This window comes from Drosophila tropicalis, unplaced genomic scaffold (genome assembly GCF_018151085.1).
Source record: "Drosophila tropicalis isolate 14030-0801.00 unplaced genomic scaffold, ASM1815108v1 contig_878, whole genome shotgun sequence".
Classification (NCBI taxonomy): domain Eukaryota; kingdom Metazoa; phylum Arthropoda; class Insecta; order Diptera; family Drosophilidae; genus Drosophila; species Drosophila tropicalis.
In genome coordinates, this window is record NW_027173374.1 from 3,998,191 (window position 1) to 4,015,189 (window position 16,999).

The 16,999-nt window shown below is 37.0% G+C and overlaps 2 protein-coding genes across 3 annotated transcripts; one reads left to right on the forward strand and one right to left on the reverse strand.

The window, feature by feature from the left end:
* Positions 1–679: 679 nt before the first annotated feature.
* NKCC (sodium potassium chloride cotransporter) lies at positions 680–12,911 on the forward strand. Its single transcript, XM_068301673.1, has 10 exons — positions 680–1,382; positions 4,855–4,948; positions 9,142–9,529; positions 9,660–9,893; positions 9,966–11,017; positions 11,083–11,324; positions 11,396–11,841; positions 11,915–12,026; positions 12,095–12,368; positions 12,434–12,911. The coding sequence occupies exons 1-10, from the start codon at positions 1,096–1,098 to the stop codon at positions 12,548–12,550; spliced, it is 3,246 nt and encodes a 1,081-aa protein (XP_068157774.1). The 5' UTR covers positions 680–1,095; the 3' UTR covers positions 12,551–12,911.
* Positions 12,867–16,932, reverse strand: LOC137585746 (SURP and G-patch domain-containing protein 1). 2 transcript variants are annotated; one of them, XM_068301674.1, is made up of 7 exons: positions 16,284–16,931; positions 15,548–16,221; positions 15,242–15,368; positions 13,974–14,461; positions 13,345–13,909; positions 13,154–13,283; positions 12,867–13,093 (listed from the first exon to the last, which is right to left on the reverse strand). In XM_068301674.1, exons 1-7 carry the CDS (start codon positions 16,841–16,843, stop codon positions 13,067–13,069), a joined length of 2,571 nt encoding a protein of 856 aa, XP_068157775.1. In that variant the 5' UTR covers positions 16,844–16,931; the 3' UTR covers positions 12,867–13,066. The 2 variants fall into 2 exon arrangements, with proteins under 2 accessions (XP_068157775.1, XP_068157776.1); XM_068301675.1 differs by lacking the exons at positions 12,867–13,093; positions 13,154–13,283; positions 13,345–13,909; positions 15,242–15,368 and having other exon boundaries at positions 14,225–14,461; positions 16,284–16,932.
* Between the last annotated feature and the right edge of the window lie 67 nt (positions 16,933–16,999).

Here is a 16,999-nt window from a genome sequence, read left to right on the forward strand (position 1 = left end):
GACTATTTTACTGCGACTTGAATCCTTTTCGAAAGTGTGACCAAAACAAAAGGAATTTTATTACACTTAGATGGTCACACAAATATTTAAATATTGCAATGCGTTTTGTCTGCTATTCCGCATGCTCCAGCAGAAGAAAGAGGGCAATGTTACAGATTGAGAGAGCTCCCGAATCGAGTTGAATTTAGCGCCCTAAAAACGGAAAAACACTTGTTGAGAATTCACCACACTGACACTAACATAAACACACACACACAGATACAGTAGCGCGACTAGCCTGGAGCACAGTGGTTCAATTAATGAAAACAAATCAAATTTCAACAACAAAGAAATATTTAATATAATGTTATATATAAAATGAACTGCATTATTCCGCATTAATTGGTTTTCCTATGAAAGATAATGTATAAAATACAAGTAATTAAATAAAACTTGTACATAAATGCAAGTTTAGTATTTATAAAGAATTTCGTCTTACATGTAACATTTTTATTCTGTAGTATGGCATAAAAAAATATATATTTCTAACACAAGTAGCTATTAATATGGATTGCAATATTAAAAAATCGAATAAATATCTATCTAGTTACAATTTTTGCAATAAGTTTTCTGTAAATGAGCCACTGTGTTCCTATACGAAATATGAATTTGATTGGTAATCAGTCGAAGCCAAAGGCAAGAGCAGAAGCAGCAGCAGCAGCAGCAGCTCCACCATAATCAACAACAAACGCCGTGCGACAGTCGTGCTGTTAAGTTGTAACCGCTTTTTTTTGGGGTCTACTCTCCCAACTCGAAACGTTAATAAAAAACGCCAATGCTTTCAAAGTTGTCAGTTAAACGTAGCTGGAATCTTGCCGAGTGCGCGTCGTCCTGCTTTGAGTCGCGCTTTTTCGTTTGACCAAAAGAATAAAGAAAAGATCAAAGTCATTATCCTTTCTTATGACCATGACGTATTAAAAAATAAATTAATTTACAAAGTTTAAAGAATACTTAATGTAAACAAAATACAAGTCCACAGAAAAAAAATCCCCTCTTAAAAAGCAAAAACCCGAAAATAATTATTAATCAAGTGATTCATTATTCAGCATTGTTATTATGGCTGATCGTTTTCAAATCTCAAAGGTTAACGGCAGCGCTAACATTAATGCCGCCTACGATGCGGAAGGAGGTGCGGATGAATCGGATGCCAGCACAGTTGCCCACCCGCCACCAGCGATAAACACCACAGCCAATTACAATGATAATCATCTGCAACCCAATAAGGCAGCATCTCACGAGACTGGCGAAAATCGGCGTAGCTCTCGCCTGTCATTCCGGGGTTTTGGCCATTTTCTACGCAAATCCGATGCGGAACGAAAATTTAGCTTGGCCCAGTTAACAAAGTAAGATATGTTATGCATTTTTAATTTGACATACAAATCGCCTCATTTGATTATACGGTTTTCATTAGTTTGCCGCATTTTTCTATGTAGTGTTTATTTTGTGTTGAGAGTGTGATAAATAGTGATAAATTAAAAAAAAAAAAAAGTTTTTGATGGAATATTAAAAAGAATTATCATTTTTAGTAAAAAATTTGTAATCCTTCACAGTTCAGTTCAGCTGGCACACCCTGCGTATGAGTTATATAGAGTTAGCCTTTTGCAAGTAGTTTAGAACTTTCGAATTCATTTGCAATTTGTATATTTGAAACTACTCTACTCATAGTAAATAACACAAAGTAAATGAAATTAAGAGTCTTTTTTTTAAGGTTAATAGTTTTGAGTGCCCCACAAGTTTATTTATTTTTCTTTTTTTGTTTGTTTTAATTTCAAGCCCTAAGTTCCATAATTGTTTTTGTGTCTGATATGATTTCTTCTAATAATTTAGCAATTAGCAATGATTTTCGAGTGACACGTTTGCTTAATTTCATTGTTAGATAAGATTTGAAAGTGATTCAGCTGAAAGACGAGACAAATCGTATACATTCTACCACTTATATCAAAATGTTGCTATTAAAAGCTCACGTGGCTAACAATTAAATACAATTTCCCATTATTTTAGCATCTACTTAAAAAGTAGTAAGTAAAGCTTAAATCTGATAATGATTGAAATGTTGACGCAAACGAAATAACAAAATAAATCCACAAAAATTTATTTTACATATTTTTTAAACAGTATTTGCATAGTGAAATTGGTAACATAAACATACATACATATGTATATAAAACCTGAAAATTGTATAATCTCATATTAATGGGCCTAAACAAACCAAACAGAGTAAAAGGGAATTAAATGCAAAAATTAAAAACAAACCTCAACAAAGCGAAACTAGGTGAAAGAGAATAAAGCAAAAGCAAAAAAAAAACATCATTAAATAATTTTTAGCACTTATTGTTAGTCTATATACAGTAGACATATTCCTATATCTGAATTGAAATTGACCTTCACTTGGTGTAATTTATTGCAATCACGTTTTAACTTTTTATTTTTTTTGGCAAACACAAAGTATAAAATAACAACATGTTTGATATCACCGTGTAAAGATCGGCAAACAATTAAAATTAACTAGTACACACGTGATTTTAAAACATCACAGTGGAAACCCATATGGAAAGATGGCAAAGGCAATATTTCATTATATTATGATGAAACTTTGGTCATATGGGCACAAAATTTGCCAAAAAACAATTTGAATTATATAAATTGTTCACAAATAACGAAAGAGCATTACAATATTTTTGAGCACGACACATTGAACAGGAAAAATATTCAATTTCAATCGAATTGTGTTGTGTTGAGGAAATATTCTTGTATTTTTCCTATGCACATGATTCAACATAATCGACCTCAACCCTCAGGCCAAGATCAGTTTAATCAAAAACGAAAACTCATCCATAAATAATAATGGCAAAATTTACAATTGCTTTCACTACACAATTTGTTTTGGTTTTTGAAATTAAATTCAATTAAAACCTGCCAAAAAGTCATACCAAATGTTAAAGGCATTTTCAACAAATTTACACAAATTGAAATGTACACATAAATCGATTTCGTCTGTATACTAACAAAATGCCAAACAGTTGCCATATCGGATACAAGGATGATTTCTCTCGTTAGGTCATATAACTGCAATGGCCATATAAATAATATAGTTTTACAACTTAACATAAGTGTGAATTTTGACTCGTGATTTGCGCTCAATTTGTTTGAGACTTAATTGTCACTCGTGTGACAAAAGCAAATTAGTCACAACAGAAGTATCTGAAAGATATATGTACGTATATATGCGGTTTTGTTGTACATATGTCAATTGATCAATTGATCGAAATGCTCACTCTCTTCACTTTGCTCCCATTTTCTTTCAACTAAATCATACTAGCTATAACTTAACGAAACCGGCGCAAAGATCAATATATATATGTATGTATGTATACACATCAAATTGTATCTTGAAAACGAAAATGAAGAAGAGTTTTTCGTTGCTTCTTTTTCTTGTTTTTCATTTTTTGTGTAAGATGAAAAGCCACTGAGATTCTTTGTTCTCTGTTGATTGCTGTTTGCCTCCAGTTTTTCTTTAATATGTACAAATATGTATGTACATATATAGCACATATATATTTGTAGATACTATATACCATAACATCATAACATTTTCTTTATTTATTCTATTTTGTTTTTATTTTGTTTCGATTTGTTCCATTTTTTTTTTCAAGTCAAGCCATTGCTTTCTGATATTAATAAACATTTATAATTAATTGTTTAAAAGGGCTACGGAAAGGGGTAAATAATAATAGGATTCTATTTGTATTTGTGGCAGAACTGTTTTAAAATCTCTTTTCTTAATTGCCTTATGCAGATTTAAGTAAAATAATCTGAATTAGTAGTAAATAATACTAAAAAGGTGCACCCCTTTTGATAATACCCCTTTGGCTACTTCCATGGGCCATGGACTTGATGTTTCCAGAAATGTTGATTATTTTTTGGCCATTTAAAGCTTTTAAATTATATTTTGGCATATTGCTACATTTTTGGTATGCTTCTAATATACCCTTCTTTAAGGGTATTATAATATTTCTAGCAAACTTTGCGATTTCTTCAGGTGATTAAAACGTTTTCTGTTCACATAGGATATAAAGGGATTATCTGGCATCTGGATTTGAAATCTTGTTTTAATCTAACATAGTTTTTAAATATCTAGCTCATAAGCCTAGACGTTGATTAAAGAACCATAGGAAAATTGATGACCTACAGGTGGATGGAAATATAGCTTGCATAGATGTAGGTACATATCTAATTGACTATATGCTCTATCATTTTGATTCCATTACGAAGCATTCCAAACATGTTTACCTATCATTATAGACTAACTGAAAGGGTATCGAAGATTTTATTTGTTGAAGTTGAAATCTTCCGGTATGTTTCTGTTTTAATTTCCAATACAATATTGAAAAAATATACATAATAAAAATCAAAGAGTCGGCAAATTGCTAGCCAAAAGATAAACCTCTGCATGATAAAAGTGTAGGCTAAAGTGATTTCCATACTTCATTCCTTCAGACCCTGACCTTCTGCCTGGGGGCCCACCTTTGCCAATCTAGTAAGTATATAGTACATATGTATGTTTGTACATACAATAAGATTTCCTCATTTTTGTGTTTTATTATACAATTTTGTTGGTTTGTTTTTTTCGGGTATTGAGTAGGCACTTTGTTGATTCTTATTGAGAGGTATTTGTATTTGGCATGCTGCAGGCAACGGTCATGCTACCCGAAGCGGTGATGGTTCTGCTTCCCTTTCATCAGTATGGAATATTTTTGACTCAAATTCGATTTGTATCCAGATTATTGATCTCAAAATATCTGATTTAAATTACAGGGAGACATTACCACGTTTGGATAATTATCGCATCTCTATGCGCAATTTGAAGCGCCCTTCAATTGGTGAACTGCAGGGAGAAGCCGCCGATCAGGTGAGTTTGAAGAGAAAGGTCTATCTGTATGCAGTAGAATGGAAGAGATATATAGACATTCGTATGTAATCACAGTTAGAACTCTGAAGAAGCTAGTCTTCATCTTTTAACTCGCCTCACGGTCAACTGTATCAGCTGAAAATTTATCTAAAATTTAGCTTTATCTGCATACAAATTTCTTTCTTATATAATCTCAGATGATGTAAGAATCACATTATAAGGGACTGGGCTAGATAGACTCTAACTAACTGAAACTGCAAAAATGTTTTCAATGTAATATGGTCCTTGTGCTAATTTCTCAAGAATAGATCGTAGTATATATACATACGTATACCGACTCAATCTTGACGAATGAACGTAGTTAATCCCATAGCAAATAGAATGAAAAATCACTTGAGCAAAATTGGAGCAAACGTCTTCAATCTATCAACTTGTCACAGTTGATGAACTATATTTATATAGTATGTATGTATACTTAGGTATATATATTCATTTTTTTCTGTTATTGAACAATAATAAAACCTGTCAATGAATTTAGCCAATTGATTTGAATCTGGTTTACCTCATTTCCCTCAGTCGCGCTCTCTTGCACATCTTATTGCCAAAAACATTTCAAGTGCCTCGCCAAATAAACAAATAAAACAAATATGTAGAGCATAAACTTGAGAATGAAAACGTATAGAGAATAAAAAAAACAAGAGGAAATTATGGATCATCTTGGAAAATTTATTCAAAATCCAGACAAAAAATGAAAATTTGTTATAGTTGTTCTCATCCATGATTCCATGGTACTTTTATCTAATTTATTTACTAGAAATATTTTCAAATTTCCCAACGTGAAAAATGATGGAGAATTGTGTACGCGTTCGATGACGTCTGCAGGGATTTGAAAAGTTGTACGTAAACAATAAGAAGCGAAAATTTGTTATAATTATGACGTTAGTTCAAGTTGATAAGCCACAGTCAAGGACATGAGCTTATCAAGTGGGTGGTGAGGGCAAGTTTGTGTGATTAGTGAAGGATGGGAGGATGGGTAAAGAAACTATAAAGTTACTCAGAGTTACAGTTTTTTTATGCTTATCGAGCAAGTAATAAATTAAATGCGTCTATATAGAAAACCTCCCTATTACCTATACTTATGCCCCTCTAACACACACACAAGAGAGAGAGAGAGAAAGAGAGAGACTTATCCAACCTATTTTGTTTAATTAATTTACTACGGCTACTGGGACTGAGTAACATGAGGCAAAGGACTTAAGGCATGGGGCATGAGGCATGTGGCAGCGAGGTCGTATGATAGAATATCATAAAAATTGCATTACAACGCCGCACAATCATTAAGGGAATTCCAATGAAGACGCCAAATAAACTGCTTAGAAATAACAAACAATGGAACAGCTTAAAGTGATAAGATAAAGTAAACGACTTCTTAAAGTCAAAGGTGTTAATTCCTTCACTAACATCAAATTAAAACAAACAAAAGCTTTTGTTTCATAAATACAAGCACTTCGCAACCAAAGTAAAAAAAGGTTTTGTGGGAAATTTGAAATTTAAAGAAAAATCTAATTTATCCCAAGGTAGAGTCTCAATATTAAATGCTAGATACTTACATAAGAACACCTTATTTTTTTTTTTGTGACGTCTTGTAAGATGATATCCATGGTCGAAGCATTGAAACTGAATTAGAAGAAGATGCAGGAATGCAATGACATAAAAGTGGACATTGGAATGGGCAGGGATATTGTCAACATTGGAGGACCAGCACAATATGTATGTACCTGCATACTGTTTAGTGAAAAGGAGGGAGTGGGTTATAAAGTGTACACAAGTGTGGCGTATCATTAAAATTGACAGCAGCCACCAGCAAATGGCGTTGTTATTGACATATTGCTGCTGCTTTCTTGCTGCTTATCATGAAAACGAGGTATTAAAGTTCGGTTCAAGTTCACATATAGTGTGTGTTGGTGTGTGTGTATGTGTATGGATGATGTGCGTTGGTATGTTGTTGAACCTGTCAAAGTTGGCTGGCAGACTGTCAAATTGATAAACCTTCAACATCAACTTGAAAAAAAAATTGATCACTATTCGATTTTCAATCAATTAAAATTGTCACTAAACACTTAAAAAGCGCCGGAAATTTTCCAGTAAAATCCAGTTGAAAGTGTTCTGCATATTTTGAATGTCAAGTTTATACGTACATTATCGAATAATAATAATAATAAATTGTTTTGAAAAGCAACCAAAGATCTCATTGATTGTCCATGGCAACACACGGCGTATGAGCATTATTTCTTTCTTCTTTTTTGTTCAAATTTGTTTACATCATCAACAGAAGCAACAACTCGTTGCCCATTGCGCATTTTCTATGCCATTTTCCCAGCCATTTTCACCCTATTTCGTTTTGGATTCCTTTTTATATCCCCATGCACTTGTTCGAGGCATTGTTATTTGTATTGTAATTACAATTTCAATTTGCAATTCATAGCCAAAGAGTTGTTTGCTATTTTTATACAAAAATTTTATTGATTTCTTTATGCGTTTCTTTTGCATTTTTATTAAAACGCATTTGTTAGTTTCGCCTGCTGGGCATTAAGCACAATTACAATACATTTGGCAAGGTGTGTGTGCGTGTGTGTGGAATACCATATGCCATATATTTGGAATACCCTCAGAATAATCCTTTAATAAATCAAACAAAACAATTAACGAAAAGTAAACTAAGAAAAAAAAAAGTATTATATTGAAGCATTATTAACCTTCGATCTATTTAAACAAATTTATTGTTAATAATCGAAACAATTTTTATGCCAATTATGTAGAATCAGGAACAGGCCACAATCATATCTACTTCTAAACTATTCTTTTAAGGTTAATGCCACAAAAAAATATAATAAATTGACTCAAATTTCTATTTACTACAACTTCCTAGAACACAAATATAACTGTCCTGTATTTAATCATCTATCTATATATGTATCTATCTATTGCTAACCACCTACACACTAAATCGCTGCCACAAGTTATCCCCAGGAATAACAACTATTCGTCCCCCAAATCCCTTTCGTCCTTCTCCAAATTGTATATGGTAAAAGCGCCAATTCCAATTTCAATTCCAATTCCAATTCCGTGTGGGCAAAAAAAATAGCAGAAAAAAGAAAATTTCCACACAACGATGATGACGATGACGCCAAATGAGTCTTTAACTAAATTAAATGGCTATAGGAAGCCAGTCCATAACATTGCAAAAGCGAATAGAAGGTGTCTGTCCGATGGTTATGTCCACTGTCTGTCTGTCCGTATTTCTCTCTAGTTTTCCGTCCAGCAATGTCTAACCGACTATGTCTCTCTGTTGGTTTGTCTGGGCTTCAGTGCCGCCAAAAATGTGTAAACAATCAACATCAACAACATGGGGCCACCCATTGCGGGCGCACATCCCACAACGCTGACTAACTAGCCACCAGCATTGCGTATACGCAGCGTGTGCAAAAGGGTGGCTGTCAATCGATGTCACCTAGCCCTGCCCAGCCCCTTTTCTTTGCCACACGCGTGCTAAACATTTAAAAAAAAAAGTAATAGAAGAGAAAACAGTAAAAACATTCAATTATGTGGGCAAACAATAAAATAAATGAGCTCTCAAATAAATGAAGAAAATCAAAAAAGGAAAAAAAAAAACGAAAAAAATATGAAACCAACAATAATGGAAGATATGGTGAAAAGACCTGATCAAATTGTCACACCATAAGAACAAGGTTTATGGTTAACGTCGAAATTTGGCAATTGTTCGTGTGTCTATATTTAAGTGTGAGGGGAGTCCTCTTTTATGATGTTTGAGTTTTAGTGTGGTTATAAAATAAAATCAACTTTAATTAGATACGCAATTTGATGCTTCAAATTCTCCCAATTCTTTGGCCGTGGCACTGACACTGACACTGACACTGGCGTCGTTGTTAATTGGATACGTATTCGTAAGAAGCCCATGTTCAACATGACGTATGAGCAATATTTAAGGGGGAAACATATGCGTGTTTTAAGATTAATGCAAAAGTTAAACACTTTGGGCTAAGTTTGTGAATGTATTTAACACATAATTCTGTATTTCGATCAATTAACACCTTTTTGAGTCAATTCAATTGAAATCTGAATTTCGATAGATTATCATGCCAAATGGAATTGTATTATATTTTCTTTTTCAGAGTATTACTATACCAGATGCCACAGAACCGGAACCGACTGGGGGTCACATTAAACTTGGCTGGATTGTTGGCGTCCTGATACCATGTCTATTAAATATTTGGGGTGTTATGCTTTTCTTGCGCCTCAGTTGGGTGGTGGCCGAGTCGGGTATATTGCAATCATTGATTATAATTACGATCTCGGCGGTGGTCTGCGTCATAACTACGCTTTCGCTGTCAGCCATTAGCACCAACGGTGAGGTCAAGGGTGGTGGCGTCTATTTCATTATATCACGCTCATTGGGTCCGGAATTCGGAGCATCGGTGGGCGTTGTATTTGCGTTTGCCAATGCGGTTTCCGCCTCCATGAATACTATTGGTTTCTGCGAATCGTTAAATGTTCTATTAAGTAAGTATGAGTATAATGCGGAAAATAATTTTAGAATCGTTGACTAAAAAGTAACACAACTCTTGCGGACTTTAAAAACATTTTGTTCGAAAGTAAAAATTTACCGAATGTCTTTCCAAATCATCTACAGAAAATAATAATCTTAAGATTGTGGATAATGGCATCAATGACATTCGAATTGTTGGAGCTATGACCATTTTGGTACTCATCTTGATCTGTTGCGTTGGCATGGAATGGGAGACGAAGGCCCAAAACTTTTTGATTGTAACCATTGTGTTGGCCATATTTAATTTTCTAATTGGAGCTGCTATAGGACCCAGAGGTGATGAAACTTTGATCTCTAAAGGATTTGTGGGATTTTCATGTAAGTTCATCAATTTGTAATCTTAGATATTGAATGGCTACTGATTTTCTTCTTCTCGTCTTTCCCTTATAGGGAATACATTTAAAGAGAACTTTGGATCAGACTATCGCTATGCAGAGGGAGTGAATCATGATTTTTTCAGTGTGTTTGCCATATTTTTTCCCAGTGTAACGGGCATACAGGCTGGTGCTAATATCTGCGGTGATCTTAAGGATGCTGGTGCTGCCATACCCAAGGGAACATTCTGGTCGTTATTGATTTCAATGACTTCGTATGCTTTGTTTGTGCTCTTTGCCGGTGGCGCTGCTGTACGTGATGCGTCGGGTATTCCTGGAGACTTGGTCAATGGCACTATTATACCATCAGAGTTGCCCTGCATGGCAAATAACTCTTGCACTTGGGGTCTATTTAACTCGTACGAAATGATGCAGGAGATGTCCTTATGGGGACCACTTATCTATGCCGGTTGCTTTGCGGCTACCTTAAGTACAGCATTGACAAATCTGTTGTCTGTGCCCCGTCTGGTCCAGGCTTTGGGTATTGATGAAATCTATCCCGGATTGATCTTTTTCTCCAAGCCATATGGCAAACATGGCGAACCGTATCGTGGCTACGTATTGACATTCTTTATCTCTACGTCTTTCCTGTTAATTGGTGAACTCAATCTGATTGCTCCACTGATTTCCACATTCTACTTGGCCTCCTATGCCCTGATCAACTTCTGTACTTTCCATGCGGCATTCGTCAAACCTTTGGGCTGGCGGCCGACATTTAAATACTACAATGCCTGGCTTAGTCTCTTTGGATTTGCCATGTGTGTGGCCATAATGTTTTTAATTAATTATGTCGCTGCTATAATAACATTTGGCATTATCTTCGCCCTCTATCTGGTCGTTATGTATCGCAAACCGGATGCCAATTGGGGATCAACGACCCAGGCTCAACAATATAAGGCTGCTCTAATGGCTGTGCAGCGGCTGCAAAATGTCTCCGATCACGTTAAGAACTATCATCCTCAGGTCTTGGTGCTATCTGGCGATCCCAAGACCCGTCCACCATTGGTTGATTTTGGTTTTCTGCTGACCAAAAACAATTCCCTCATGTTTGTGGCCAATATAATACCAGTAGGTTCCAAAGATTAAGAATCGTTAATAATTTTTTAGTAACAAAAGTTGTTTTCCCATTCCAGGTACGCGTGGGCTACAAGAATCGTTTGCATTTGGTGAAAGATGGACAGAAATATTTGGATGCCCGCAAAATTAAAGCCTTCTACAATGTGATTGATGGATTCAGCCTTGAGGATGGCATTAATGCATTGATTAAGTCCACCGGTTTTGGTAAAATGTCACCTAATATTGTTCTGGTAGGCTATAAGCCTGATTGGAATCGTTGTCGAAAAGAGGAAGTGGAGAGTTACTTTTCTATTTTATAGTAAGTAAAACTTTATCTACATATCTGTTGATTATTCTATTTAATGCTTCACTCACTTTCTGCGTCTATAGTAATGCCTTTTCTCAGCGCATGGGTGTGGCTTTGCTCCGCTTGACCAATGGCTTGGATTTCTCTGAACTGAGCCCTGAGGTTACCATTGCTTCTGGTAATAATAGTCTTAATCACTTAAATACACCAAATGCCCTTGGATTCACCAATGAACTGATGCCAGCGGCAAATGCAGCCTCTGAGCTTTTGCACATTGATTCCAATTTGAATCTGGCCAGCATGGACAGTCCAAATTCATCGTATACCGTTCCCCAACCGGCTCCAATGCCCAATATGCAGCGCAGTTCACGTAGCTATAAGGTTAATGGCACATCTGATGATCCAGCTATTACTTATCACACCAAAGGTGGATCTGAGATACCACAAAGTTTGCTAGATGCCATGACCATTTTTACTCGAAAACAGGCCAAGGGTACAATCGATGTCTTCTGGTTGTACGATGATGGAGGTAAGGATCGCACTTAGAGTATTTTATTTTGGAATTTTTCTAAATGGTTGGTAATTTTCTTTCTTCATTATAGGTCTTACTATCCTGCTGCCCTACATTATTTCTATGCGTTCACATTGGGCCAACTGCAAGCTGAGAGTATTTGCCATGTGTCATGGCAAGGATGAAGAGACCGAGGAGAAGAGGTAAGGACTACTAAGGAACACCAAAGATGTTCTGTTATTTATAACTTTTTGAATCTTCTATCATGCAGCATGGCTAGTCTCCTGACCAAATTCCGTATCAAATACTCCGAGCTGATTATGCTCAAAGGTGTCTCAGAACAGCCGCGTCATGATACGATTTTAAAGCACAAGCGTCTCATTGAACCCTTCCGTCGAAGTGCTCGCAATGAATTCGGTATCACAGATGAAGAATTGCAAAACATGGCGGAAAAGACAAACCGTCAACTGCGCATTCACGAACTAGTCGTAAAGCATTCGTCGCATGCTTCATTGGTTGTCATGTCATTGCCCATGCCACGCAAGGTAAGTTTTCACTTTTGTCCATAATGATGGAAAACAAATTTTGAAAAATATTTCTAATATTACAGGAGGCCATCTCAGCTCCACTCTACATGTCTTGGTTGGAGATGCTCACATCGGATATGAAATGCCCGGTGGTATTGGCGCGTGGCAACCAAACTCCTGTCTTAACACTTTACTCTTAGGCTAAAAATATCGATTTCCAGTTCGAGTACAATTTAGTATTATTAGCATTTAGGTGTTTCAAGCAGAGTAGTACCAGTTCAAGGATTTTTATATAAAGTCATCGTGTCCACACTTTAATGATACGCATCAATTAGAAATCCAGAAAGCCAAAACCTTTTTATACCCATATACTTATATATGTAGATGACGAAACCCTAAAACACCTATTGATAGTCCCTAGCTCTAGAGGTGGATCAGCATTTCACACTGTTTCATCGAAACCAAGCCCAGTCCCTAGATGCATATGCATGCATTAAATTTAAGCTGATATCGATCTTCTATCATGAAATATTAACGAAATATAATTACAATTTTCGCGCATATTGTATCTCTAATTTAATTTCATTTCTAAACAAGAACATCATTTTAACTTCATAAACTGGTCTGGTGTGTGTAAGATATACTTGTATAAAGGAGAGTAGAGTGTAATAGGATAAATGATACTAAACGCCAATATGGTTAGAAGCTATTTAGGCCTAATAATAGGCGCGACGTGGATTGTTCTGCAAAATTTAATATATATTAGTAAAGCTGAGATAAATTATATCTAAGACACAACATACCAAAGGATTGGGACGAAAACGGTAAGCCAACATCATGCGTTTGCGATAGGCATCATATTCATTATCGCAATCCTCCGGCTGTGCTGCACTGCTTACACCCAAACCGTGATTACCATCACGTTGAGGGGCTCTAAGAAAAAGAAAATATCGCATCATATGATCATCTGCAAAAGTTCTTTGGCTGTACTTACTTGTTCACAGGGTTCACAATGCCAGCGCCATCTTGACCAAGACCCTGTCCCTCTTTCCAACCTAATTTTTGTAGCATTTGAAAACCGATATTGTCCTCTTTTAATTTGTACTCCTTGTAGTCACTCAAATCCGGTTGTCTGTTATTCTTTTTTGCCTCATACTGCTCCATGAACTTTTTCAACTCTTCTGGCGGCAGAAAATCACCGATATGATGCTTGCCTTCACTCTGTTTAGTCAGAGCATTAGCCCACAGAGAGGTAGCTTCCATTTCGGCGTTTCTTAATTTATGCTCCCAGGTTCCCCCTTCATCGATTTCCTCATCGGAATCATATTCATACTTAAATTTCCCCCCTCGGGCCAAGCGGTCAATTTCCTGACGCTTACGCATCATATCCTGGTACAGCAGATTCACTTTATAATGCTCTTCGCATTGTTTCCACTGGTCCTCGGATAATTGTGTGGAACCATAATTGAGCCGTGCATATTGCAGCAGTGCGGGATCATTACGTGTTACTGTGGACAACATTGGTTTGTTCTGATTGCCAAAATTGCCACTAGAAGTGCCTGAAATTAAACAAAAACAAATTTAAATCGAATGAAGAATCAAATAAAAAAAAAATATACTCACTTGAACCGCTTGGTAACATTTGCTCCTTTTCTCCCCAACGACTCTTGCGATCGCGCTTACGTCTTTGCCGCTGGACCTCTTTCTCCTCTTCTTCATCGTCTTCCTCTTCACGATCATCAGCTGCATCTGCTGCTGCTACTGCTGATGATTCTTCGCGCTCTCGTCGCTCTTCATCGCTCAGTTCATTGCGACACTCAATCCGGCGTTTAATATTATCGCGATTGCGATCCATCATTCCACGCATATACTCATCATCCGAATCGATATCAGCACTAATAGCCGATTCGGGATCATATATATCGGCTGCCGAATCGCTTTTATGCTCGTGTTGATCGTTTTGCTGGTGTTGCGGCTCCTTTTGGGTTTGCTTTTGCTCTTCCTGCCTGCCTAGCTCCCGCTCTCGTTGTCGTTCGCTCTGCTGGTGCTTGTAGTCAAGTATTTGTCTTCGATAGCTTCGATATTGCTCACAGCTTGTATCATAAAGAAACCTATTGTTAAAATTCAAAAAGAGTAGTGGAAACATACAATGAAAAGTGCTCAACGGGTTAAATTTTTTGGTTTTGTGTACAAAAACATTCTATAAGTAACTCTGGCCGACTTTAATTAGTTGGTATCGTTTGGTTTTCGCGTGAATCTGCCGGCTTTATCTCCCATCTCCAGGTGAGTGTTAAAACGACGAACGAGACTTGGGCTTGGATTGACCTTGTGGTATTATTGAATTCATCTAATAACAATTACTGTTTTCCTTCGTCTACGCCAATGCTAATACTATGTAAACCCTTTCTTTAATCGATATATGATCAATATAAAATTAAGTCTAAAAAGTTCTAACTGTGTCACGACTTTAAATAATTAGTCTAAGGATAGGGTCAAAGGTACAATTTCTGCATTTGTCCATAGGGACATTTAAAGAAAAAGGGAACTTGTAAAAGAATTTAAATTAATTTAAAAATTAACATTAAGAACTTTTTAGTGGTCTAGCTACACATGCTACAAAAGAGGAAGACCGATAACTGTCTAAATGAAGGTCCTTTTCGGAATGTGCTGCAATTCAATGACAAGAAACAATTGAAATAAGTGAAATAAATAATTTCTAAAGTACATTCTAAACTAAATGGCAAATGAAATGTTTAAACAAATCTATGATATCTCATTGGTAATGATTTAAATGTTCTTCAGCTAGCCCACAGTCAACCCAACCCAGCCATCCCTTTTTTTCTCCTTCTTTTCTTTTTTGCTGTTGTAAAAACATAGTTCTGTAGATTTACCACAATGCCGGATGTAATTCGCTTCTATGCATACGTATTTTATCTTCATAATCTTCACCGTTTTCGGCAACCAGTGCGATAAGGTTTTCTATACACGTTGGCAATTGTATGCATGTTTCTGAAAAAACTACATAAATTGCTTTAAAATCGTGTTCAACGATTTGTAAAATGTATAAAAAGATTTATAAATTTGCATCAGATGGGAAATAAGGAAATTGGAAGGAATATTTGGGTAAAGTGGAAAGGTTGGTCAGGGGGAACAACAGAACAAAAAAAAAAAATCTGATAGCAAATTTAATTACATACCTTGCGACGGTGTTGGTGGTGACTCCTGCTGCTGCAAATCTTCAGCTTCATCCGAATTATTGTATTCTTGCGTGTCCTGTATGGGCGGGGGCGGTGGTGGCGGCTGCTGAGGATTAACGACCGCTGCAACCAAATGATCGGGTATTAGGCGTAGGCTGCTTTCGGCTTGTGTTTGTGGCATTTGCATCGGCTCGAGATTAATTGGCTTGGGTATGGCGTTTAAATCAAATTCTTTGGGCGGTGGTATTGCGTTCAATTGTAATCCCTCCACGGCAGAAGGGCCTAGCATATAAATGGGCGCCATATTTGCCAATGCAAGTGGCAATTGTGGTGGTGGCGGTGGCGGTGGTGGTGCTGTTGCAGCTGTCACTGGATGCAATTGCATAGGTAAATGGCCAGCATGAAAGAAAGCAGCTGGCAACGACATTTGCGGCGGTCCCTGTGGTAGAAGTGTGGGATTGAAGGCAAATGGTGGCGGTGGAGGAGGAGCTGCCTGCACAGGTATGCTAAATGCTAGAGGGTTGGGCGCCGCACTGGTCACCGAAATGTTTGGTAGAGGTGGCATAACCGGAGCTGCACTTGTGCTGGTGGCTATTGTCAATTCCACTTGCTGCTGTGGTTGCTGAGGACTACCAGCCGTGTTCGTGTCTGCTTGCAAGTCTGCCTCTTCAGTGCTGTGGAGTAAATATTAGAAATAAACAGTGAGTTTATTTAAGATAACACAAAAAACCTATACCTGGGCTGCGGCACTGGAGGAACTATAATCGGTGGCTGTGGTGGTTTTTCATGTTTCTCAAGTATTTTTTTAAAGTTTTCGAGAAACGAACCATCATTGCAAAATGTATTCATCACCTTGGAGGGCGGCTGATCTAGACATGGCTGTGGTAGCTGCTGTCGCTTCATTCCAAAAGTTATCTTTCCCGTCTTGCCCGTGAAGCTGTTAAGAGTCTTTGAATTCCCTGATGCTGTCGATGCGACCGTTGATGCAGTCTCCTTGCCATTTCCAGGTGCAGGCTCACCACTTGCCTCCGCATCCATGGCTTCCTCATTATTGCAAGTTGTATCCTGCTGCTCTTGACCCAGTTGCTGCGGCTGCAGTTGATGATCTTCCTCATCAGGATCTTGTGATAGTGTAGTTTTCAGTTTTTTCGCAGCCAAATTTTGTGCCTCAGCCACCTTAACTGCCAGTTTCAGGGTTCGCTGTTTCTCGAGTATCTCTTGGCGTTTTTTTGCTATAATCTCCTCCTGCTTGCTCATCTGAGCAATTCGATCTATTCGATGATTTCGTTGAGCCATTTTCTTTCCAATATTTATGAATTTAAAAAAATTGTTACGAAAACTATAATATTTTCGTTCTGTGCTGCAAAACCGATAGACTGCGCTATCGGTATCGGCATCGGTAATCGGTAAGTCACTTTCGATAATTATCGGCGAGCAACGCTGCTGGTATCG